The sequence below is a fragment of the Petromyzon marinus genome, chromosome 60 (assembly GCF_048934315.1).
Source record: "Petromyzon marinus isolate PM22_M1 ecotype Great Lakes invasive population chromosome 60, UKy_Petmar_22M1.pri1.0, whole genome shotgun sequence".
Taxonomy (NCBI): domain Eukaryota; kingdom Metazoa; phylum Chordata; class Hyperoartia; order Petromyzontiformes; family Petromyzontidae; genus Petromyzon; species Petromyzon marinus.
In genome coordinates, this window is record NC_133726.1 from 5,478,192 (window position 1) to 5,502,579 (window position 24,388).

At 52.3% G+C, this 24,388-nt stretch overlaps 1 protein-coding gene across 4 annotated transcripts in view; it reads right to left on the minus strand.

Moving 5' to 3' along the window:
- Positions 1–20,876, minus strand: part of LOC116955640 (uncharacterized) — a 148,435-nt gene extending 127,559 nt beyond the window's left edge. For 3 of the 4 annotated variants that reach the window (XM_076053293.1, XM_076053292.1, XM_076053289.1), the window contains exon 1: positions 15,595–20,876. In XM_076053293.1, coding sequence (XP_075909408.1) covers positions 15,595–16,122 — 528 coding nt within the window. In that variant the 5' untranslated portion in view covers positions 16,123–20,876. The remainder of the gene's footprint in view (positions 1–15,594) is intronic. The other variant, XM_076053290.1, reaches the window with a different exon arrangement.
- Positions 20,877–24,388: the final 3,512 nt, after the last annotated feature.

Genomic DNA, 24,388 nt, shown 5'->3' on the forward strand with positions numbered 1-24,388 from the left:
TTGAGTCTATGCGTAGTGTTGAGTCTATGGGCAGTGTTGAGTCTATGGGCAGTGTTGAGTCTATGGGCAGTGCTGAGTCTATGGGCAGTGTTGAGTCTATGGGCAGTGTTGAGTCTATGGGCAGTGTTGAGTCTATGGGCAGTGTTGAGTCTATGGGCAGTGTTGAGTCTATGGGCAGTGTTGAGTCTATGGGCAGTGTTGAGTCTATGGGCAGTGCTGAGTCTATGGGCAGTGTTGAGTCTATGGGCAGTGTTGAGTCTATGGGTAGTGTTGAGTCTATGGGCAGTGTTGAGTCTATGGGCAGTGTTGAGTCTATGGGCAGTGTTGAGTCTATGGGCAGTGCTGAGTCTATGGGCAGTGCTGAGTCTATGGGCAGTGTTAAGTCTATGGGCAGTGTTGAGTCTATGGGCAGTGTTGAGTCTATGGGCAGTGTTGAGTCTATGGGCAGTGTTGAGTCTATGGGCAGTGTTGAGTATATGGGCAGTGTTGAGTCTATGGGCAGTGCTGAGTCTATGGGCAGTGTTGAGTCTATGGGCAGTGTTGAGTCTATGGGCAGTGTTGAGTCTATGCGCAGTGTTGAGTCTATGGGCAGTGTTGAGTCTATGCGCAGTGTTGAGTCTATGGGCAGTGTTGAGTCTATGGGCAGTGTTGAGTCTATGGACAGTGTTGAGTCAATGGGCAGTGTTGAGTCTATGGGCAGTGTTGAGTCTATGCGTAGTGTTGAGTCTATGGGCAGTTTTCAGTCTATGGGCAGTGCTGAGTCTATGGGCAGTGTTGAGTCTATGGACAGTGTTGAGTCTATGGGCAGTGTTGAGTTTATGGGCAGTGTTGAGTCTATGCGTAGTGTTGAGTCTATGGGCAGTGTTGAGTCTATGCGCAGTGTTGAGTCTATGGGCAGTGTTGAGTCTATGGGCAGTGTTGAGTCTATGGGCAGTGTTGAGTCTATGCGTAGTGTTGAGTCTATGGGCAGTGTTGAGTCTATGGGCAGTGTTGAGTCTATGGGCAGTGCTGAGTCTATGGGCAGTGTTGAGTCTATGGGCAGTGTTGAGTCTATGGGCAGTGTTGAGTCTATGGGCAGTGTTGAGTCTATGGGTAGTGTTGAGTCTATGGGCAGTGTTGAGTCTATGGGCAGTGTTGAGTCTATGGGCAGTGTTGAGTCTATGGGCAGTGTTGAGTCTGTGGGCAGTGCTGAGTCTATGGGCAGTGTTGAGTCTATGGGCAGTGTTGAGTCTATGGGCAGTGTTGAGTCTATGGGCAGTGTTGAGTCTATGGGCAGTGTTGAGTCTATGGGCAGTGTTGAGTATATGGGCAGTGTTGAGTCTATGGGCAGTGCTGAGTCTATGGGCAGTGTTGAGTCTATGGGCAGTGTTGAGTCTATGGGCAGTGTTGAGTCTATGCGCAGTGTTGAGTCTATGGGCAGTGTTGAGTCTATGCGCAGTGTTGAGTCTATGGGCAGTGTTGAGTCTATGGGCAGTGTTGAGTCTATGGACAGTGTTGAGTCAATGGGCAGTGTTGAGTCTATGGGCAGTGTTGAGTCTATGCGTAGTGTTGAGTCTATGGGCAGTTTTCAGTCTATGGGCAGTGCTGAGTCTATGGGCAGTGTTGAGTCTATGGACAGTGTTGAGTCTATGGGCAGTGTTGAGTTTATGGGCAGTGTTGAGTCTATGCGTAGTGTTGAGTCTATGGGCAGTGTTGAGTCTATGCGCAGTGTTGAGTCTATGGGCAGTGTTGAGTCTATGGGCAGTGTTGAGTCTATGGGCAGTGTTGAGTCTATGCGTAGTGTTGAGTCTATGGGCAGTGTTGAGTCTATGGGCAGTGTTGAGTCTATGGGCAGTGCTGAGTCTATGGGCAGTGTTGAGTCTATGGGCAGTGTTGAGTCTATGGGCAGTGTTGAGTCTATGGGCAGTGTTGAGTCTATGGGTAGTGTTGAGTCTATGGGCAGTGTTGAGTCTATGGGCAGTGTTGAGTCTATGGGCAGTGTTGAGTCTATGGGCAGTGTTGAGTCTGTGGGCAGTGCTGAGTCTATGGGCAGTGTTGAGTCTATGGGCAGTGTTGAGTCTATGGGCAGTGTTGAGTCTATGGGCAGTGTTGAGTCTATGGGCAGTGTTGAGTCTATGGGCAGTGTTGAGTCTATGGGCAGTGTTGAGTCTATGGGCAGTGTTGAGTCTATGGGCAGTGCTGAGTCTATGGGCAGTGTTGAGTCTATGGGCAGTGTTGAGTCTATGGGCAGTGTTGAGTCTATGGACAGTGTTGAGTCTATGGGCAGTGTAGAGTCTATGGGCAGTGTTGAGTCTATGGGCAGTGTTGAGTCTATGGGCAGTGTTGAGTCTATGGGTAGTGTTGAGTCTATGGGCAGTGTTGAGTCTATGGGTAGTGTTGAGTCTTTGGGCACTGTTGAGTCTATGGGCAGTGTTGAGTCTATGGGCAGTGTTGGGTTTATGGGCAGTGTTAAGTCTATGGGCAGTGTTGAGTCTATGCGCAGTGTTGAGTCTATGGGCAGTGCTTAGTCTATGGGCAGTGTTGAGTCTATGGGCAGTGTTGAGTCTATGGGCAGTGTTGAGTCTATGGGCAGTGTTGAGTCTATGGGCAGTGTTGAGTCTATGGGCAGTGTTGAGTCTATGGGCAGTGCTGAGTCTATGGGCAGTGTTGAGTCTATGGGCAGTGTTGAGTCTATGGGCAGTGTTGAGTCTATGGGCAGTGTTGAGTCTATGGGCAGTGTTGAGTCTATGGGCAGTGTTGAGTCTATGGGCAGTGTTGAGTCTATGAGCAGTGCTGAGTCTATGGGCAGTGTTGAGTCTATGGGCAGTGCTGAGTCTATGGGCAGTGCTGAGTCTATGGGCAGTGTTGAGTCTATGGGCAGTGTTGAGTCTATGGGCAGTGTTGAGTCTATGGGCAGTGTTGAGTCTATGGGCAGTGTTGAGTCTATGGGCAGTGTTGAGTCTATGGGCAGTGTTGAGTCTATGGGCAGTGTTGAGTCTATGGGCAGTGTTGAGTCTATGCGCAGTGTTGAGTCTATGGGCAGTGTTGAGTCTATGGGCAGTGTTGAGTCTATGGACAGTGTTGAGTCAATGGGCAGTGTTGAGTCTATGGGCAGTGTTGAGTCTATGCGTAGTGTTGAGTCTATGGGCAGTTTTCAGTCTATGGGCAGTGCTGAGTCTATGGGCAGTGTTGAGTCTATGAACAGTGTTGAGTCTATGGGCAGTGTTGAGTTTATGGGCAGTGTTGAGTCTATGCGTAGTGTTGAGTCTATGGGCAGTGTTGAGTCTATGCGCAGTGTTGAGTCTATGGGCAGTGTTGAGTCTATGGGCAGTGTTGAGTCTATGGGCAGTGTTGAGTCTATGCGTAGTGTTGAGTCTATGGGCAGTGTTGAGTCTATGGGCAGTGTTGAGTCTATGGGCAGTGCTGAGTCTATGGGCAGTGTTGAGTCTATGGGCAGTGTTGAGTCTATGGGCAGTGTTGAGTCTATGGGCAGTGTTGAGTCTATGGGTAGTGTTGAGTCTATGGGCAGTGTTGAGTCTATGGGCAGTGTTGAGTCTATGGGCAGTGTTGAGTCTATGGGCAGTGTTGAGTCTGTGGGCAGTGCTGAGTCTATGGGCAGTGTTGAGTCTATGGGCAGTGTTGAGTCTATGGGCAGTGTTGAGTCTATGGGCAGTGTTGAGTCTATGGGCAGTGTTGAGTCTATGGGCAGTGTTGAGTCTATGGGCAGTGTTGAGTCTATGGGCAGTGTTGAGTCTATGGGCAGTGCTGAGTCTATGGGCAGTGTTGAGTCTATGGGCAGTGTTGAGTCTATGGGCAGTGTTGAGTCTATGGACAGTGTTGAGTCTATGGGCAGTGTAGAGTCTATGGGCAGTGTTGAGTCTATGGGCAGTGTTGAGTCTATGGGCAGTGTTGAGTCTATGGGTAGTGTTGAGTCTATGGGCAGTGTTGAGTCTATGGGTAGTGTTGAGTCTTTGGGCACTGTTGAGTCTATGGGCAGTGTTGAGTCTATGGGCAGTGTTGGGTTTATGGGCAGTGTTAAGTCTATGGGCAGTGTTGAGTCTATGCGCAGTGTTGAGTCTATGGGCAGTGCTTAGTCTATGGGCAGTGTTGAGTCTATGGGCAGTGTTGAGTCTATGGGCAGTGTTGAGTCTATGGGCAGTGTTGAGTCTATGGGCAGTGTTGAGTCTATGGGCAGTGTTGAGTCTATGGGCAGTGCTGAGTCTATGGGCAGTGTTGAGTCTATGGGCAGTGTTGAGTCTATGGGCAGTGTTGAGTCTATGGGCAGTGTTGAGTCTATGGGCAGTGTTGAGTCTATGGGCAGTGTTGAGTCTATGGGCAGTGTTGAGTCTATGGGCAGTGCTGAGTCTATGGGCAGTGTTGAGTCTATGGGCAGTGCTGAGTCTATGGGCAGTGCTGAGTCTATGGGCAGTGTTGAGTCTATGGGCAGTGTTGAGTCTATGGGCAGTGTTGAGTCTATGGGCAGTGTTGAGTCTATGGGCAGTGTTGAGTCTATGGGCAGTGTTGAGTCTATGGGCAGTGTTGAGTCTATGGGCAGTGTTGAGTCTATGGGCAGTGCTGAGTCTATGGGCAGTGTTGAGTCTATGCGCAGTGTTGAGTCTATGGGCAGTGTTGAGTCTATGCGCAGTGTTGAGTCTATGGGCAGTGTTGAGTCTATGGGCAGTGTTGAGTCTATGGACAGTGTTGAGTTTATGGGCAGTGTTGAGTCTATGCGTAGTGTTGAGTCTATGGGCAGTGTTGAGTCTATGGGCAGTGTTAGTCTATGGGCAGTGTTGAGTCTATGGGCAGTGTTGAGTCTATGGGCAGTGTTGAGTCTATGGGCAGTATGTGTGTTGAACTTCTTTTACACCGTACGTAGCCAACCGCGCCAATAGGGGACGAAGTGGATTCGCTGTCTCGCGATGCCGACACCGATAGAGCAATGGGGGGGGGGGGGGCTCAAACTGGGAAGCAAAAAGATAAATAAGTAAATAAAATTCGGGCGAATCGAAGGGACAGCCAGGGAGCGAGGGGAGGGAGGGTGGTAGGGGAGGGAGAGAGGGAGGAAGTGGGGGGGAGTGGGGGGAGGGAGGGAGAGGAGGGAGAGAGGGAAAGAGTGGAGAGGGGGGAAGTGGGGGGGGAGTGGGGGGAGGGAGTGAGGGAGGGAGGGGAGGGGGAGGATTTCCTGTCCCGGTTTGGCCTCTGCTGGCTGACGAGCGGAGCAGCGACGGCCCGGCCCGACGGTTCCAGGCGTCGCTGCTCTCACAGCCGCGCGGTGCCGCGTGTCCACAGGAGGAGGATGGGGGGGGGAGGAGGAGGATGGGGGGGAGGAGGAGGATGGGGGGGAGGAGGAGGATGGGGGGGAGGAGGAGAGGCCACGGCTGACGCTTCCACTGACACGGACTCTGCGATCGATGGGATTGGACACTGGAGGGAGGCCGTCTCAAGCCTGGCACGTGGTGGACAGGGGGCCGACGACTCTCAGCATCGCCCCTCTCAACGTTCCAGACAACCCCAGACAACAACAACAGCAGCAGCAGCAGAGATCAATAGACTCGGCCCAGCCACCATTGACTGCACAGACGAAGAAGAAGCACAGGAAAAAAAAATCAACCGTCCAGGTTCAACTTGGATCTGCGCTCAATTTGGTTCTCCTCCACCTCGGATAATTCAAACAAAGAAGAAGAAGAAGAAAAAAATGAACAAGAAGAACAAATAAACCTCCTAGGTACGTGGTTATTTCAGAGCTATCACTTCGTGTGTTTGGGCATTCTCCGGGTCCTCAGCTCTGGTTTAATCCCACGTCATGCTCGCACTCCTTAATGAAATTGGCCAAACACTTTTCCCCTCCATCCCCCCTTCTCCCCTCCTTCCCCCCCCCCCCCCCCTTTCCCCCTCCACCCCCCCTGTATCGCGCACCTTCCGTCGTTAATGAATTTTCCGCGTGGCAGATTTTTACTTTTTAAACAAAGCTTCGACAGCACCGAGGCAGTGGGTGAGGAAGCATTGGTATTCAGAGGAGACCACGGTATTCAGAGGAGACCACGGTATTCAGAGGAGACCACGGTATTCAGATGAGACCACGGTATTCAGATGAGGCCACGGTATTCAGATGAGACCACGGTATTCAGATGAGGCCACGGTATTCAGATGAGACCACGGTTTTCAGATGAGGTCACGGTATTCAGATGAGACCACGGTATTCAGATGAGACCACGGTATTCAGATGAGACCACGGTATTCAGATGAGACCACGGTTTTCAGATGAGACCACGGTATTCAGATGAAACCACGGTATTCAGATGAGACCACGGTATTCAGATGAGACCACGGTATTCAGATGAGACCACGGTATTCAGATGAGGCCACGGTATTCAGATGAGACCACGGTTTTCAGATGAGGTCACGGTATTCAGATGAGACCACGGTATTCAGATGAGACCACGGTATTCAGATGAGACCACGGTATTCAGATGAGACCACGGTATTCAGATGAGACCACGGTATTCAGATGAGACCACGGTATTCAGATGAGACCACGGTATTCAGATGAGACCACGGTATTCAGATGAGACCACGGTATTCAGATGAGACCACGGTTTTCAGATGAGACCACGGTATTCAGATGAGGTCACGGTATTCAGATGAGACCACGGTATTCAGATGAGACCACAATATTCAGATGAGACCACGGTATTCAGATGAGACCACGGTATTCAGATGAGACCACAGTATTCAGATGAGACCACGGTATTGAGTGGAGGCCACGGCGCGGTTCGACCCGTAGATCTCGCACCGTGGACCACACGGCCACACCCCACGGACCTCTACCATAATTTACGTCTATGCGACTATAGGTGCGAGTCTATAGGCGTCTATGGGGCCATGGGTGTGAGTCTATAGTCTCCCCAATCTCCCCCACACTCCTCCTCCCCCTCACTCCCCCCCTCCGCTACCCCCTCCCCTACACCCCTCCCCCTTATACTATTTCCAGCAAGGCCGCGTTACAGGGTTGAATCAATGTTACAAACTCAAGGTTTTATGGAGTTAGATCGCGCAAGTAAAAATGTGTCGGTAAACCCCGACGCCACCCGACACAGCCAACTCGCAAGGTTTGTCGCGTAAACAAGACGTGCCAATTTGTTCACTTCATCAGCACACCGCTGGTGTGTTGGATAATAAACCTACAACACCGTTCACAATTCGAATAGCTGGTGACGTTCCGCTGTTGGTTGCAACAACAACCACAACAACCACAACAACACTAAGGCTTTCGCGACCAATATCACCCATAATTCAGTTTGTTTGGGTCAGATCGCGTAAATTTATAAATGTGTCGTTAAACCCGCCACCACCCGACACAGCCAATCAATATATTGTGCCACGTAAAACAGAACGTGCCAATTCGTCACTAGTACAGCACACCGGTGAGTTGGAGAGCAAAGTCACAACATTTACAATCTGAGTACCAATCTGTGGATTTTAAATGTTTTGTGGATTTGCTCTCCAACACACAACCGGTGTAGTAGTGCTGTACTCATAACAAATTGTCACGTCCTGTTTATGTAACAACCCTTACTAAATTGGCTGTGTCGGGTGGTGGCGGTTTTAACGGTACATTCACATATTTACGCGATCTAACCCAACAAAAATAGAAACCCGTATTGGGAACAACAGCCAGCAAATCATCGGGCGATGAGCCAGAATTGTCGAAGACTCAGTGTCACCGCCTCTGCCAAAGGGGGCATTTGTGTCCTCTCGACGACGCGCACCTCTGCGCAGTGTCGATAAGGCCTAGAGAGTTCACGCGCCCCTTGCCGATGAACCCACCACCGACTTCCAACTCCCCAAGGCCAGTTCATCTGCCCTTGCTTGCCCCATCCGAGTGCTCGTCCGAGAACTGTGCCCCCTCCCCGCCGCCCCTCCCCAGCCTCGACCATTCATCACCCGGAGAATTTCCCCGGTGCGCTATCGCCCCCCCCCCCCCCCGTCGGCGCGCAAAGACCCGATAATGAAACACTTTCCGTGGGAGAATCGCCACGACTTTCTTCGGTGCTAGCCCCTTGTCGTTCATTCTCCTCCCCCCCTGGCCCCCCACGTTACAGACGGACAGACAGAGGGATGGACAGTCTCGCGGACAGACAGGGCTAAGAGTTTAAGGCTCTCGAGCTCAGCTGAACAGCGCTACAGCGCGTCGGGAAGATTCGTCGATGCTTCCACAGCCACGAATGGTTTTTTCCTGAACGTCGCAGAGGGTTTCAGAGTTTCGAATGTAAATGTATTACTGGAGGAATCCGATGAGCTATGAAGCTCTTTTATTTTCACAGATGCACAGTTTCCACAGAGACCACGAGACTTGCACGACCCCCCCCCCTACCCCCCCTCCCCCCCAACGTGTACCCATTAACTAATTAGCTCAAGTCTGCAAGAGAACACTTCTTCTCAATCAACATCACGGCTGATCGATGCAGTTATTTAGATGTTTCCAACGGCCAAGTTATCCTTTTAGATGGGGCATATTTGAATATAATGGCAACAAATCACCAAGTCAATTTCAGGGAAATTATTTTTTAAAGTGGAGAAGGTAATATATGCACGGTAGGGAGATGTTAACTACCTCGCCTGATGTGCAGGAGGTCGTGAGTTCGATCCCGACCCTGACGCCTGCTGCTGTATATTTGGAGTTTGCGTGTCTCTCTCTCTCTCTCATCACGGTGGCTAGGAGATGTTAACTACCTCGCCTGGTCTACAGGAAGTCGTGAGTTCGATCCCGACCCTGACGCCTGCTGCTGTAGATTTGGAGTTTGCGTCTCTCTCATCATCATCACGGTGGCTAGGAGATGTTAACTACCTCGCCTGGTGTACAGGAGGTCGTGAGTTCGATCCCGACCCTGACGCCTGCTGCTGTATATTTGGAGTTTGCGTGTCTCTCTCTCTCTCTCATCATCATCACGGTGGCTAGGAGATGTTAACTACCTCGCCTGGTCTACAGGAGGTTGTGAGTTCGATCCAGACCCTGACGCCTGCTGCTGTATATTTGGATTTTCGTGTTGTCTTCGTGCTCGCGTGAGTTTTTATCCGAGTCCTCCATTTTTTAACTCCACATTTAGAATCAGCATCACGCGTTTAGAGTGTTCGGCTGCTCTACATTTCCACATGACGAGCCACTTCTTTGGGCTATCATTTTGTGGCCGGGTCGCTACGTAGCTCAGTTGGCCTTACCGTGATGAAAAAAAAATGTTTAGTAGAATCCCACGAACTTCTGTATGCCAGGCGAGGTAGTTAACATCTGGCCAACGCGGTACATTTAACCACAGAAACGCTGCGAAAAAAAACATATTAAACAAAACCCTGAACCGCGACCGGACAAACATGCCCGGACACCAGACGGAGGGAGACATGAAATCGAGACTCTGGAACAGCGTGCGAAGAGAAGGCCCGAGACGCCGAGACGGAATCTCGACGGCGAGAAAAGGTCTCGAACTGAGCAGGCGACTAGGGGTGGGGGGGGGGGGGGTAAGCAGATCACAATCCCGGCACACCGCATCCAGCATACCTCTCGCTGTCGGCTTAGCTGCTCGTAACGCACTTGCTGCAATCTACCGACGGCTCCGTGCACACTCAGTGGGGAAATTATGACCTGGTTAGATACGTTACGCGGATTATATGTTCATATATGCTTATGTTAATAAATGTATGATGAATTGTAAATAAATATAAATATAGATACGAGTGGTAATTCATAGCTGGGTGAAAACCTCGCCAACTTCACCACCGCCAGGTAGCCTCTAGACAAAGAGCCCCCAGGTAGTCTCTAGACAAAGACTCCCCAGGTAGTCTCTAGACAAAGACTCCCCAGGTAGTCTCTAGACAAAGACTCCCCAGGTATTCTCTAGACAAAGAGCCCCCAGGTAGTCTCTAAACAAAGACTCCCCAGGTAGTCTCTAGACAAAGACCCCCCAGGTGGTCTCTAGACAAAGACTCCCCAGGTAGTCTCTAGACAAAGACCCCCCAGGTAGCCTCTATACAAAGACTCCCCAGGTAGTCTCTAGACAAAGACCCCCCAGGTAGCCTCTATACAAAGACCCCCCAGGTAGTCTCTAGACAAAGACCCCCCAGGTAGCCTCTAGACAAAGACTCCCCAGGTAGTCTCTAGACAAAGACCCCCCAGGTAGCCTCTATACAAAGACCCCCCAGGTAGTCTCTAGACAAAGACCCCCCAGGTAGCCTCTAGACAAAGACCCCCCAGGTAGCCTCTAGACAAAGACCCCCCAGGTAGCCTCTATACAAAGACACCCCAGGTAGTCTCTAGACAAAGACTCCCCTGGTAGTCTCTAGACAAAGACTCCCCAGGTAGTCTCTAGACAAAGACTCCCCAGGTAGTCTCTAGACAAAGACTCCCCAGGTAGTCTCTAGACAAAGACCCCCAGGTAGCCTTTAGACAAAGACCCCCCAGGTAGTTTCTAGACAAATACCCCCCAGGTAGCCTCTACACAAAGACTCTCCAGGTAGTCTCTAGACAAGGACCCCCCTGGTAGTCTCTAGACAAAGACCCCCCAGGTAGCCTCTAAACAAAGACCCCCCAGATAGTTTCTAGACAAAGACCCCCCAGGTAGTCTCTAGACAGAGGCCCCCCAGATAGTCTCTAGACAAAGACCCCACAGGTAACCTCTAGACAAAGACCCCACAGGTAACCAGCTTAAACGCCGGCTATCACAGATGATAGCCTCAAACGAAGTCAGCTCATCATCATCATCACGTGGAAACTTATAGCCGCAGCCAAATACTCTGAACGCGTCGTGAAGTTGATTTTAAATGTGGAGGGGAAAACCGGAGGACCCGGACAGAATAATCCCCGCGACCACGGGGAGAGAAGAGAGAGAGAGACACGCTAACTCCAAATATGCAACAGCAGGCGTCAGGGTCGTGATCGAACCCACGACCTCCTGTGTACCAGGCGAGGTAGTTAACATCTGCTAGCCACCGTTATGATGATGAGAGAGAGAGACACGCAAACTCCAAATATACAGCGGCAGGCGTCAGATTCGGAATCGAACCCACGACCTCCTGTGTACCAGGCGAGGTAGTTAACATCTGCTAGCCACCGTGATGATGATGATGATGAGAGAGAGAGACACGCAAACTCCAAAATATACAACGGCAGGTGTCAGAGTCGGAATCGAACCCACGACCTCCTGTATACCAGGCGAGGTAGTTAACATCTCCTAGCACAGTGATGATGATGATGATGAGAGAGAGACACGCAAACTCCAAAATATACAATGGCAGGTAGCAGAGTCGGAATCGAACCCACGACCTCCTGTGTACCAGGCGAGGTAGTTAACATCTCCTAGCCACCGTGATGATGATGATGAGAGAGAGAGAGAGACACACGCAAACTCAAAATATACAACAGCAGGCGTCAGGGTCGTGATCGAACCCACGACCTCCTGTATACCAGGCGAGGTAGTTAACATCTCCTAGCCACCGTGATGATGATGATGAGAGAGAGAGAGAGACACGCAAACTCCAAATATACAGCACAAGACGTCAGGGTCGTGATCGAACCCACGACCTCCTGTGTACCAGGCCAGCTAGTTAACATCTCCTGGCCACCGTGGCAGCCCAACCAACACGTGACGGTGGTTCCGACAGCAGCCCTCCGCGTTGATGTGCACCGCCTCGCCCGCCCATCAATATCCCAGAGGCAGCGCCACACTCACAAATCAGCGCTTAACGGCAACGCGTCTCGGCACAGAGATGACAAACGAAGACAAAGGTGCCCCCGAACCCCGTGTAGTCTGCGCAGGCCGATGGGGCAAGTGCTGTGCGCGAGCGCCGACATGAAAGTGTGGACGGCGCACGAGGCAGTAGCCCGGGTGGGGGTGGTCAGCAACCGCGCTCGGCCGCCTTTGTCTTCCCGGTGCTCTGTGTGTCACGGAGCGCACCAGGTACTCATTCCAAAGGCTGAGTCGACCTAAGGGAGGGTCATGACCCGGCTCAGATATTCGTCACCACCGTTGCCGGTCGTGAGAAGGGAATCGAACTCGGGCCGTCCGGATCCGTAGTGCAGTGCGCTAACCACAACACTATCGCTGCCCCACAGATGAAAAGATGCATTCACACTTCGTGCAGCCCATCATCGCTCCCTCTGTGGGGTCGATACAATACGTAGTGTACAATTTTGTGGGGAAGTCAACAGCGGTTGCCCCTGTTAATGGCTCCGACATAGGAATGTCGAATTTTCACCACCGGCTCCTCCGGATGATGACACAAACCAACCACGGCCCAAACACTGACCTCGAAAATCTAGACGCATTCGGCAAAAAAACACTGCCTTTTAAAGATGAATAAATAAATATAACTGTCATGGTGTTGCTATGGCTAAAAATCTAACCCACGGCACGCTCACACGCAACCTAGCACACTCACACACAGCCTAGCACACTCACACACAGCCTAGCACACTCACTCACAGCCTAGCACACTCAATCACAGCCTAGCACACTCACTCACAGCCTAGCACACTCACACACAGCCTAGCACACTCACACACAGCCTAGCACACTCACTCACAGCCTAGCACACTCAATCACAGCCTAGCACACTCACTCACAGCCTAGCACACTCACACACAGCCTAGCACACTCACAGCCTAGCACACTCACTCACAGCCTAGCACACTCACTCACAGCCTAGCACACTCACAACCTAGCACACTCACACAGGCTAGCACACTCACTCACAGCCTAGCACACTCACACAGCCTAACACACTCACACACAGCCTAACACACTCACACACAGCCTAGTACACTCACACAGCCTAGCACACTCACTCACAGCCTAGCACACTCACACACAGCCTAGCACACTCACTCACAGCCTAGCACACTCACTCACAGCCTAGCACACTCACACACAGCCTAGCACACTCACAGCCTAGCACACTCACTCACAGCCTAGCACACTCACAACCTAGCACACTCACACAGCCTAGCACACTCACACAGCCTAGCACACTCACACAGCCTAACACACTCACACACAGCCTAGTACACTCACACAGCCTAGCACACTCACACAGCCTAGCACACTCACACAGCCTAGCACACTCACTCACAGCCTAGCACACTCACACACAGCCTAGCACACTCACACACAGCCTAGCACACTCACACACAGCCTAGCACACTCACACACAGCCTAGCACAAAGACAAAGATTGCCCACGGAGCATTTAACAGACTGTAGGGGCAAGTGCTGTTAGCGAGCACCTATTATTAAGGCCGACACGACACTTGAGCGAGTGGGTGACCAGCACCACGCCGTAACCGGGAAAAATCGGCTTCGCCAGTCAAGTGCACCAACCACTGCGCCACCACTCCCGACAGTCCCGACAGTCTATTGCAACCTCACAGACACACACACAGAGTATAACACAACAAAGTTCAAAGATCTCCCATATAGCCTTAACAGACTGTAGGGGCAAGTGCTGTTAGCGATCACCTATGAAGGCCGGAACGGTACACGAGGGGGTGGGTGGCCAACACCACGCCCGACCGCCTTTGTCTCCCTAGTGGCGATGTTTACTCATTTGAGGCTGAGTCGACCTAGGGGAGGTCCGGGACCGGTTCAGATAATCGTCACTGGTGTTGGCCGTGAGCGGGAATCGAACCCGGGTGGCCAGGCTCATAGCGCAGCGCGCTAACCGCTACACTATCGCTCCCCACACACACAACAACCGCCATTCGCCACTAAGTGGCGGTGACGTCACCACGACGGTTGTGCCAGGCCATGTGCACCTTGAGGACACGTGAAGTGTCGAACGCCCGCTGGCAGGAGGTCAGGGGGCAGACCCAAGTGCCACGGGTCGACTGACTAAGATGACTGAGATCACTGGCTGATGCACCACCTGTGCCCCCTACTGTGCCAACCTGCTGTGCTTTAGCTATCCGGCGCTCCACTCGTTGTTGTGAGCGTCGCTCCTCCGCCCTCCGTTGTTGTTGGAGGGCGACTGTCTCCAACTGCCCAGTAGCATCCTTCACGAGCCTCCTCCACAGAGGCCGATCTTGACACCGCTGGTACCAGTCATCGGCAAGTCCACTCAGCTCCACGTCCTCCTGTACCACATCACTCCATCTCTTCTCTACCCCGTGCCGCGCCCGTTTAGCCCCCTCGATCCGGCCGCACAAAAGCTGTTTCATGCGGTGGCTGGGCATGCGGGCACATGACCCAGCCAACGCAGCCTTGCCTGCCGGAGGAGCTCACCGATGGGACCTTGCCCAGATCTTTCAAGGATTTGTGAGCTCCTCACACGACCCAGCCTGGTTAAACCCAGGATGGATCGTAGGCAGGCCAGCCTAAATGTTTCTAACCGGCGAAGATGTTCCATTAGGGGGGTCCACGTTTCGCAAGCGTAGAGAAGGGAGGGAATGACCGTGGCCGAGAAGACCTGAAACTTAGTGCGGAGCGACAGACCAGGTAGGTTCCACACAGCGTTACGCAACCGATGAAAAGATATTGCCGCTCGACTAATTCGGAGTGAGACCCATCAACACACCCTCACAGACACACAAAGTATAACACAACAAACCCTCAAGACATCCGTCACTGGAGCCTTAAAGGTCAAATATCTATCATAAGGCGACGGTTCGGGCAATGGCCCTTTCTTCATAGCACGTGTTAAAAAAAAACAACAACAACGATCCTCAACCCGTGAACATCTTGCGGTGGTCAAATCCCCTTTCTTTTAGGATGTGTGCCAGTCTACGGCGTGGGTACCGTGCAGGATGACATTTCGAGCGGTTACGGGGAGAGAGAGAGAGAGAGAGGGGGGAGGTGGTGGAGATGGAGGTTGGGCGGGCAGCAATTCCACGTCGCAGCGACACGAAGACAAACTGCGCTGGGCCACAACACCGTGGAGTGGTAGGGCGAGAGGCGCTTGCGGCCACCTCACCGCGATCTTGAGGCGGAATCGTTCCGCCCGTGCACCTCCCGCGGGGGCCCCGAGACTTCACTGCGCCGTAGCCGTGCCCCCCCCCGCCCCCCCCCCCCAAACTCTCTGCCCCACGATACTCGGGGCGGGTGACCATCACCGCGCACCGCACGTACCCCCCGCACGTACCCCCCGCACATACCCCCCGCACGTACCCCCCGCACATACCCCCCGCACGTATCCGTGCGCGTATTCGCGCGCGTACCCCACGCACCGTACGTAGTACACACACCGCACGTACCACACACACCGCACGTACCACACACACCGTCTGTACCACACACACCGCGCGTACCACACGCACCGCACGTACCACACACACAGCACGTACCACACACACCGCACGTACCACACACACCGCACGTACCACACACACCGCACGTACCACACACACCGCACGTACCACACACAGCACGTAGCACACACACCGTCTGTACCACACGCACCGCACGTACCACACACACAGCACGTACCACACACACCGCACGTACCACTCACACCGCACGTACCACACACACCGCACGTACCACACACACCGCGCGTACCACACGCACCGCACGTACCACACACACAGCACGTACCACACACACCGCACGTACCCCGCCGCGGGTGCCACACGTACCGCGCTGGAGTAGGGCGGCGCTCCGAGTGTGATGCCGTCCCGTAGGAGCTTCTCTCTCAGCAGCACCTTGAGACGCAGCTTCGAGTAAGAAGATCTCGCGCCCTGGCTTTGGTAGACATTGAGATGCTGCTGCTGCTGTTGATGGTGCCCATAGTGCTGCTGCTGCTGATGATGATTTTGAAGGTGGTGGTGGTGGTGGTAGTGGTTGTTATGGCTGTGGTGGTGGTGGTATAGAAGCTGCTGCTGCTGCTGGTGGTGGTGGATAGTTAGGACAGCCGCCCTCTCTGGCTGCAATTCCTCCTCCAGATCGAAATAGAGGGCCGCGCCCGCTGTCCTCTCGGCCAGGCGAGACACGGCCGCGATGATCTTGGAGCGATGCGCCGGTTCGGACACCCCGATCGCGTCCAGGTCGGCCTCGCCGATCTGGCGACATATCTCGAGGTCGTCGTAACCATTCTCGAGGAAGGCGTCCGTGTAGCCGTCCAGGTTCAAGGTCCTGAGCCATTCGCCCACGACCCTGGCGGACATCCCCGACTCGCGCTCCGAGACGAGCAGGCCCCTCTGCGTGGTGGCGCGGTCGCCCGCCAGTGTGGAGAGGAGCCCGCGACCGTCACTGCGAGAGCACCAGCGGCCTGCCTCGTCTCGTATCCGGCCGGCAGTGTGCGCGCATCTTTAGCGTGTCTGTGTGTGTGTGTCCACGTGTGTCTGTCCACGTGCGTGTGTGTGTCCACGTGCGTGTGTGTGTGTCCACGTGCGTGTGTGTGTGTCCACGTGCGTGTGTGTTTGTCCACGTGTGTCTGTCCACGTGCGTGTGTGTGTGTCCACGTGTGTCTGTCCACGTGCGTGTGTGTGTCCACGTGCGTGTGTGTTTGTGCGCGTGTGTCAACGTGCGCACGTGTGTATCCACGTGCGCGTGTCTATCCACGTGCGTGTGTCCACGTGTGTGTGTCCACGTGTGTGTGTGTGTCCACGTGTGTGTGTGTCCACGTGTGTGTGTGTGTGTGTTTGTGCGCGTGTGTCAACGTGCGCGCGTGGGTATCCACGTGCGCGTGTCTATCCACGTGCGTGTGTCCACGTGTGTGTGTCCACGTGTGTGTGTGTCCACGTGTGTGTGTCCACGTGTGTGTGTCCACGTGTGTGTGTGTGTGTGTCCACGTGTGTGTGTGTTTGTGCGCTTGTGTCAACGTGCGCGCGTGTCTATCCACGTGCGTGTGTCCACGCCCGTGTCCACGTTTGTGTCTGCCCACGTGTGCGCTTGTGTATCCACGTGTGTCTGTGTCCACGTGCGCGTGTGTGCGCGCGCGTGTGTCCACGTGTATATCCACGTGCGCGTGTGTGTCCACGTGCGTGTGTCCACGTCCGTGTCCACGCGCGTGTCAACGTGCGTGACGAATGCTGTGACGTCCTTTTGTCGTGTCTGTCTGTGCATGTGTTGTCTGCGTGTCTGTGTGTGTGTGTGTGTCCGTGTGTGTGTCCGGTAATGTCTTCAAGTCTACCTATGTTACCCGTGTGTCCGTGTGTGTGTCTGCTGATGCGTGTATTGGTTGATGTATTATTGTCCCTTTGTCCTGCGCGTATCTGACCAATCTCTCGCTCTGTCTCTTCCCCCCTCCCCCACCCCTTTGTACCGCGTGCGAGTCTCTGCTATTGTCTGAATGATGCATGCCCTATTTGTCTTTGCGAGTGTACCTACTAATGTCTATGTCCCTATATCTTACTGGGGTGTCCCTGCAATATGCGCATGTATCCCCTCGTCTGCGTCTTTCTCTAGCGCGCGCGCGTGTCGATATTTGTCTATCGCCGTGTTAACATTTACGCGTGCTGCTGCGAATATTCCGCTTTTGTCATTATTCCGTGTGTGTCTCTCTCTCTCTTGGTGTCTACATAAATAGACGCGCCTGTCTCTGTTTCTGTGTGTGTTTGATGATGATGATCCGTTACCATCTATGCCTCCTTTGTTCCAGGCAAACTCTGTGTTTCCACTCTGTAGGACACGCACACACACGCAGCGTACACGTGCTGGTATTAAATTGCTAATATCTGTTGCATGTATTCATCTCGGCAACGGTGTGTGTGTGTATGTATGTACGTCTGTGTGCGATTACCCACACAAACCCACGGTTCGTGTGTAATCCAGAGCCCATGCAATGCTCACCTACTGATTTGAGTATCAATGTTAACGAGAAGCGCCTTATACAATGCGTGCCTGTGTGAGTACCGCTCGCTCGACGCGAAACGCCGCGTGTGCATTACGCACGCGATGTGTCTGTGCGGTCTGCGGCGCGCTAGCGCATGCACGCTGTGCCCGTGTACACACATCCTGTGTGCCGTTAACACAGTGCTGTTGTGTGCATGTATTGTGCGTGCGTGCGTGTACGCGTGATCTGTTCTATGCGGTTGCACGTACAATTAATTCCACGTGCCCTGTATATAACGTGTGCATGCATGGGTGATGTGTGCAGAAGGCTAATGCACGTATGATGTTGTGTGTACGTGTATTGTGCATGTATTGTGCATGTGTCCTGATGCATATGATGCGTGCCTGTGTAAGTAATTTTTTGTATATACTGGTGTGTATCGGTGTGTGTGTGTATGTATCAGTGTGTGTCTTTGTGTGTGTATCAGTGTGTGTGTCTATGTAGGTAGCTCTCTAGGTGTGTGTGTGTGTATATCGGTGTGTGTGTGTCTATGTAGGTAGGAGTGTGTGTATCAGCGTGTGTGTCTGTGTATCAGTGTGTGTATCAGTGTGTGTGTGTATCAGTGTGTGTGTGTGTATCAGTGTGTGTGTGTGTATCAGTGTGTGTGTGTATCAGTGTGTGCGTGTGTGTATCAGTGTGTGTGTATCAGTGTGTGTGTGTATCAGTGTGTGTGTATCAGTGTGTGTGTGTGTGCATAGGTGCTCGCTAACAGCACTTGCCCCTACAGTCTGTTAAGGCTATATGGGGGATCTTTTTGTGTGTGTGCATCAGTGTGTGTGTGTATCAGTGTGTGTGTGTATATCAGTGTGTGTGTGTCTATGTAGGTAGGTGTGTGTGTATCAGTGAGTATCAGTGTGTGTGTGTATCAGTGTGTGTGTATCAGTGTGTGTGTGTATCAGTGTGTGTGTGTATCAGTGTGTGTGTATCAGTGTGTGAGTGTGTATCAGTGTGTGTATTGTGTGTATATATCAGTGTGTGTGTATCAGTGTGTGTTTGTGTGTGTATCAGTGTGTATGTGTGTGTATCAGTGTGTGTGTGTATCAGTGTGTGTGTGTATCAGTGTGTATGTGTGTATGTAGGTAGCTCTCTAGGTGTGTGTGTGTATCAGTGTGTGTGTGTATCAGTTTGTGTGAATCAGTGTGTGTATGTATGTGTATCAGTGTGTGTGTGTGTATCAGTGTGTGTGTGTGTATCAGTGTGTGTGTGTGTATCAGTGTGTGTGTGTATCAGTGTGTATGTGTGTGTATCAGTGTGTGTGTATCAGTGTGTCTGTGTGTATCAGTGTGTGTGTGTGTATCAGTGTGTGTGTGTATGTAGGTAGCTCTCTAGGTGTGTGTGTGTGTGTATCCGTGTGTGTGTGTATCAGTGTGTGTGAATCAGTGTGTGTATGTGTGTGTATCAGTGTGTGTGTGTGTATCAGTGTGTGTGTGTGTGTATTAGTGTGTGTGTGTATCAGTGTGTGTGTATATCAGTGTGTGTGTGTATCAGTGTGTGTGTGTATCAGTGTGTGTGTATCAGTGTGTCTGTGTGTATCAGTGTGTGTGTGTATCAGTGTGTGTGTGTGTATCAGTGTGTGTGTGTATCAGTGTGTATGTGTGTGTATCAGTGTGTGTGTATCAGTGTGTCTGTGTGTATCAGTGTGTGTGTGTGTGTATCAGTGTGTGTGTGTATGTAGGTAGCTCTCTAGGTGTGTGTGTGTGTCCGTGTGTGTGTGTATCAGTGTGTGTGAATCAGTGTGTGTATGTGTGTGTATCAGTGTGTGTGTGTGTATCAGTGTGTGTGTGTGTGTATCAGTGTGTGTGTGTATCAGTGTGTGTGTATATCAGTGTGTGTGTGTGTATCAGTGTGTGTGTGTGTGTATTAGTGTGTGTGTGTATCAGTGTGTGTGTGTATGAGTGTTTGTGTCTATGTAGGTATCTCTCTAGGTGTGTGTGTGTATCTCTATATGTGTATGTATCTGGATGTGTGTATGTATCTCTACGTGTGTATGTATCTCGATGTGTGTGTATCTCTATATGTGTATGTATCTCTATGTGTGTATTTATCTCTACGTGTGTGTATCTCTATGTGTGTATGTATCTCGATGTGTGCATGTATCTCTACGTGTGTATGTATCTCTGTGTTTGTGTATCACTATGTGTGTATGTATCTCTATGTGTGTATGTATCTCTATGTGTGTATGTATCTCTATGTGTGTGTGTATCTCGATGTGTATCTCTACGTGTGTGTGTGTGTATCTCTACGTGTGTGTATCTCGATGTGTGTGTGTGTATCTCGATGTGTGTCTCTGTGTGTGTGTATCTCGATGTGTATGTATCTCTATGTGTGTGTGTGTATCTCGATGTGTGTGTGTGTGTATCTCGATGTGTATGTATCTCGATGTGTGTGTGTGTATCTCGATGTGTGTGTGTGTATCTCGATGTGTGTGTATCTCGATGTGTGTGTGTATCTCGATGTGTATCTCTGTGTGTATCTCGATGTGTGTGTGTGTATCTCGATGTGTATGTATCTCTATGTGTGTGTGTGTGTATCTCGATGTGTGTGTGTGTGTATCTCGATGTGTGTGTGTGTGTATCTCTATGTGTGTGTGTGTGTGTGTATCTCGATGTGTGTGTGTGTGTGTATCTCGATGTGTGTGTGTGTGTATCTCGATGTGTGTATGTGTGTGTGTGTCTCGATGTGTGTGTGTGTGTGTATCTCGATGTGTATCTCTGTGTGTGTGTGTATCTCTACGTGTGTATGTGTGTGTGTATCTCGATGTGTGTGTGTGTATCTCTACGTGTGTATGTGTGTGTGTATCTCGATGTGTGTGTGTGTATCTCGATGTGTGTGTGTATCTATGTGTGTGTGTATCTCTACGTGTGTGTGTGTGTATCTCGATGTGTATCTCTACGTGTGTGTGTGTGTGTGTATCTCTACGTGTGTGTATCTGGATGTGTGTGTGTGTGTATCTCGATGTGTATGTATCTCTATGTGTGTGTGTATCTCGATGTGTATCTCTGCGTTGGTGCGTGCGCGCGAGTGCTCGCCGCCGGTGCCACTGAATGGAGCGCTCGGAGCGCGCGCGCGACCAGGCGTCCTGGAAGTGGCGGTGGGGAGGGGGCGGGAGGAGGGGGGGGGGGTAGAAGTGGGGGGAGGGGTAGGAGAGAGGAGCCGGGGGGCAGGAGCTGGGTGAGAAAGGAGTGGGTGGGTGGGGGGGGTGAAAGGAGGGAGTGGAGTGGAGTGGTGGGGGAGAGTGGGGGGGTGAGGGATATGGGAGAGGGTGGATGGGGAGAGTGGAGGAGAGGAATGGGCTGTGAGGGATGGGTGCGAGTGGGTGGGTGGTGCTCAGAGGAGGGCAGCAGAGGGGGGGGGGGGGGGCCTGGGATATCATGGGGACGGATGGGGGAGGATTGGGGGTTCGGTCTACTCCCTGTGACGTCTAAGGCACCGGTACAAAGCGCGCGAACAGTGCGTGGCGTTTCCGCCGATCAGCGGTGGGAATCAGACGTGTCGGCGATGACGTCGTCGGCATCACAATCAGGAGCAGCGCAACGTCACGCGAGAGTGATCAGCCTTAATCACCGGTCGTCAATGAAAACGTCGATATCATTATCGGCGGCGGCAGTAGCAAGCGCCATCAGGAAATCAAAACCGCGATCATCATCCGCAGCAGCAGCTGCATATCGACGCTGCAATCATAATTACCGTCATCGGTTACGGTAATTGAATCATCGTCGTCATCATAATCGTCTGCATTATAATTATCACCATCGTCGTCGTCAATATTATTGTTGTAATAATTTGAAATTACATTAAAGACGTTATCAACATCATTTGGCCATCATCATCACGACTAATAACAACAGCAACAACAACATCATTTCATATCAATCTTCATGGCTATGCGGCCATATTCTCCCTTTCAGACCACGGGAACTATTTGACCATACTTCACCACGCTTGCTCGGTTTTTTTACTACGATAGGGCGGTTATCCGAAGCCACTGATGTGAGCCGTGAATCAATCTCCGGTTCGGATAATCGCCTCCGCCGTTGGACCGCGAGCGGGAATCGAACTCGGGATACCGGGTTCCGAAGCGCCGCGTGGCGCTAACCGCTGCGCCACCGCTCCCTCCCCACTTGAACCCCCGACGCCCACTCGCACACCCCCAAAGGTGGCAGTGGTGTTTGCGAGCGCCTATCACGGTCTCGTCCACGGCGTGCCATGACAGGTGGCGAAGGAGGCTCGGTGTAGGCAAAACCCCGCGCTCTCCATCGCGACCACTAAAACCTCCGCGCGTCCGTTCCACGATTATCGTCGTCATCGTCGTCGTCATCGCCGTCGTCATCGCCGTCGTCATCGTCGTCATCACCGTCGTCGTCATCGTCGTCATCGTTGTCGTCATCGTCATCGTCATCATCGTCGTCGTCATCGTCGTCGTCATCGTCGTCATCGTCGTCGTCATCACCGTCGTCGTCGTCGTCACCGTCGTCGACATCGTCGTCACCGTCGTCGTCATCGTCGTCATCGTCGTCGTCATCGTCGTCATCATCGTCGTCATCGTCATCATCATCGTCGTCATCGTCATCACCGTCGTCGTCATCGTCGTCATCGTCATCACCATCGTCGTCATCGTCGTCGTCATCGTCGTCATAATAACGGGGCCTTCATCAGAGGCGCGAGAGACAAGAGACGAATCCAAGGCGATCTCTAGCGGCCCACGCGAACCACCGCCAGCAACTCCCCTTCGCGAGCAGCGCGTGGCCTGCAAAGGACATCGCCAGAGGTAGAGGCGCAGCCCCGCAATTGCGTTGCCCCGCGCACGTTGCTGGCGGGATGGGATAAAAACCCTCCCGGCACTCGAGAGAGCTTGGAAGAGGTGTGGGGCGACCTACACCTTGCCTCCTGGACATCGAATTCCTCCTGCGGAATCAATGAAAAATCCGAGTAGCTATAAAGCTTTGATTTAAAGCTTTCGTGACTGCAGGGATTCATATTCTTGGTTCTTTCAAATCGCTCTCCGTGGTGCTGACGTTAAAAAAAACAGCCATTTTTTAAAAAAAATTCTTGACTGTGGTTTTCACACCTGATGATGATTGCTTGTGTTGCAGTCGAAACGTCGTGAGAATTTTATTGTTTTATATTTTTATTATTTTATTGTTTCCCTTCTACATGGTGACTTTACCGAAAGAACCAATAATATATATAGCTATAAAGCTCTTTTTCGCTGATGCTCAGTAGGAGCCGTTCAGAAAGTTACAAAAGCAAACAATACGGGGGGGGGGGGGGGGCACGATAGGAGTGCAAAGTATAGTGAAGGTAAGAAGATCACGAAAAAATCTATAAATATTAACAAACCCAGCTACTTTCATTTTACCAGGTGAAGCCCACGAAGCTATTAGCGTCTTTTTTTTTAAAGAATCGGTAGCCGGCTATCACAAATGATAGCTCAACGAAATGGCTTACCATCGCGTGGAAATGTGTAGCAGCAACCAAATACATCGACGTAATCTTAACGAATCGAAGCGATTGCCCCGAGCCCCGCGTTTTGGGGGGGGGGGGAGGAGGGGGCGGCGGTGGTGGTGGTGGTGGTGGTGAGGGTGGTGGTGGTGGTGGTGGCGTCAGACGTGCTGACACCCCGCACGCGCCCACAGTTTGACGGTCCGCGTCCCTGTTATCCTTCTGGTCGCGCGCGACGTGTCTCGGCCAAGACGCAGCCAACACCAACGTTCATTCAGAGCGTTAAGGACGAGGTCACTACGGACGAGGTCACTATGGACGAGGTCGCTATGGACGAGGTCGCTTTGGACGAGGTTATTTGGACGAGGTCACTATGGACGAGATCACTACGGACGAGGTCGCTTTGAACGGGGTCACTATGGACGAGGTCACTATGGACGGGGTCACTACGGACGAGGTCACTACGGACGGGGTCACTTTGGACGAGGTCACTACGGACGAGGTCGCTTTGAACGGGGTCACTATGGACGAGGTCACTATGGACGGGGTCACTACGGACGAGGTCGCTTTGGACGAGGTCACTATGGACGAGGTCACTTTGGACGGGGTCACTATGGACGAGGTCACTTTGGACGAGGTCACTTTGGACGAGGTCACTACGGACGAGGTCGCTTTGAACGGGGTCACTATGGACGAGGTCACTATGGACGGGGGTCACTATGGACGAGGTCGCTTTGGACGAGGTCACTATGGACGGGGTCACTACGGACGAGGTCACTATGGACGGGGTCACTTTGGACGAGGTCACTTTGGACGGGGTCACTACGGACGAGGTCACTATGGACGAGGTCACTTTGGACGGGGTCACTATGGACGGGGTCACTTTGGACGAGGTCACTTTGGACGAGGTCACTATGGACGAGGTCACTACGGACGAGGTCGCTTTGGACGAGGTCACTATGGACGAGGTCACTTTGGACGAGGTCACTTTGGACGAGGTCACTACGGACGAGGTCGCTTTGAACGGGGTCACTATGGACGAGGTCACTATGGACGGGGTCACTATGGACGAGGTCGCTTTGGACGAGGTCACTATGGACGGGGTCACTACGGACGAGGTCACTATGGACGGGGTCACTTTGGACGAGGTCACT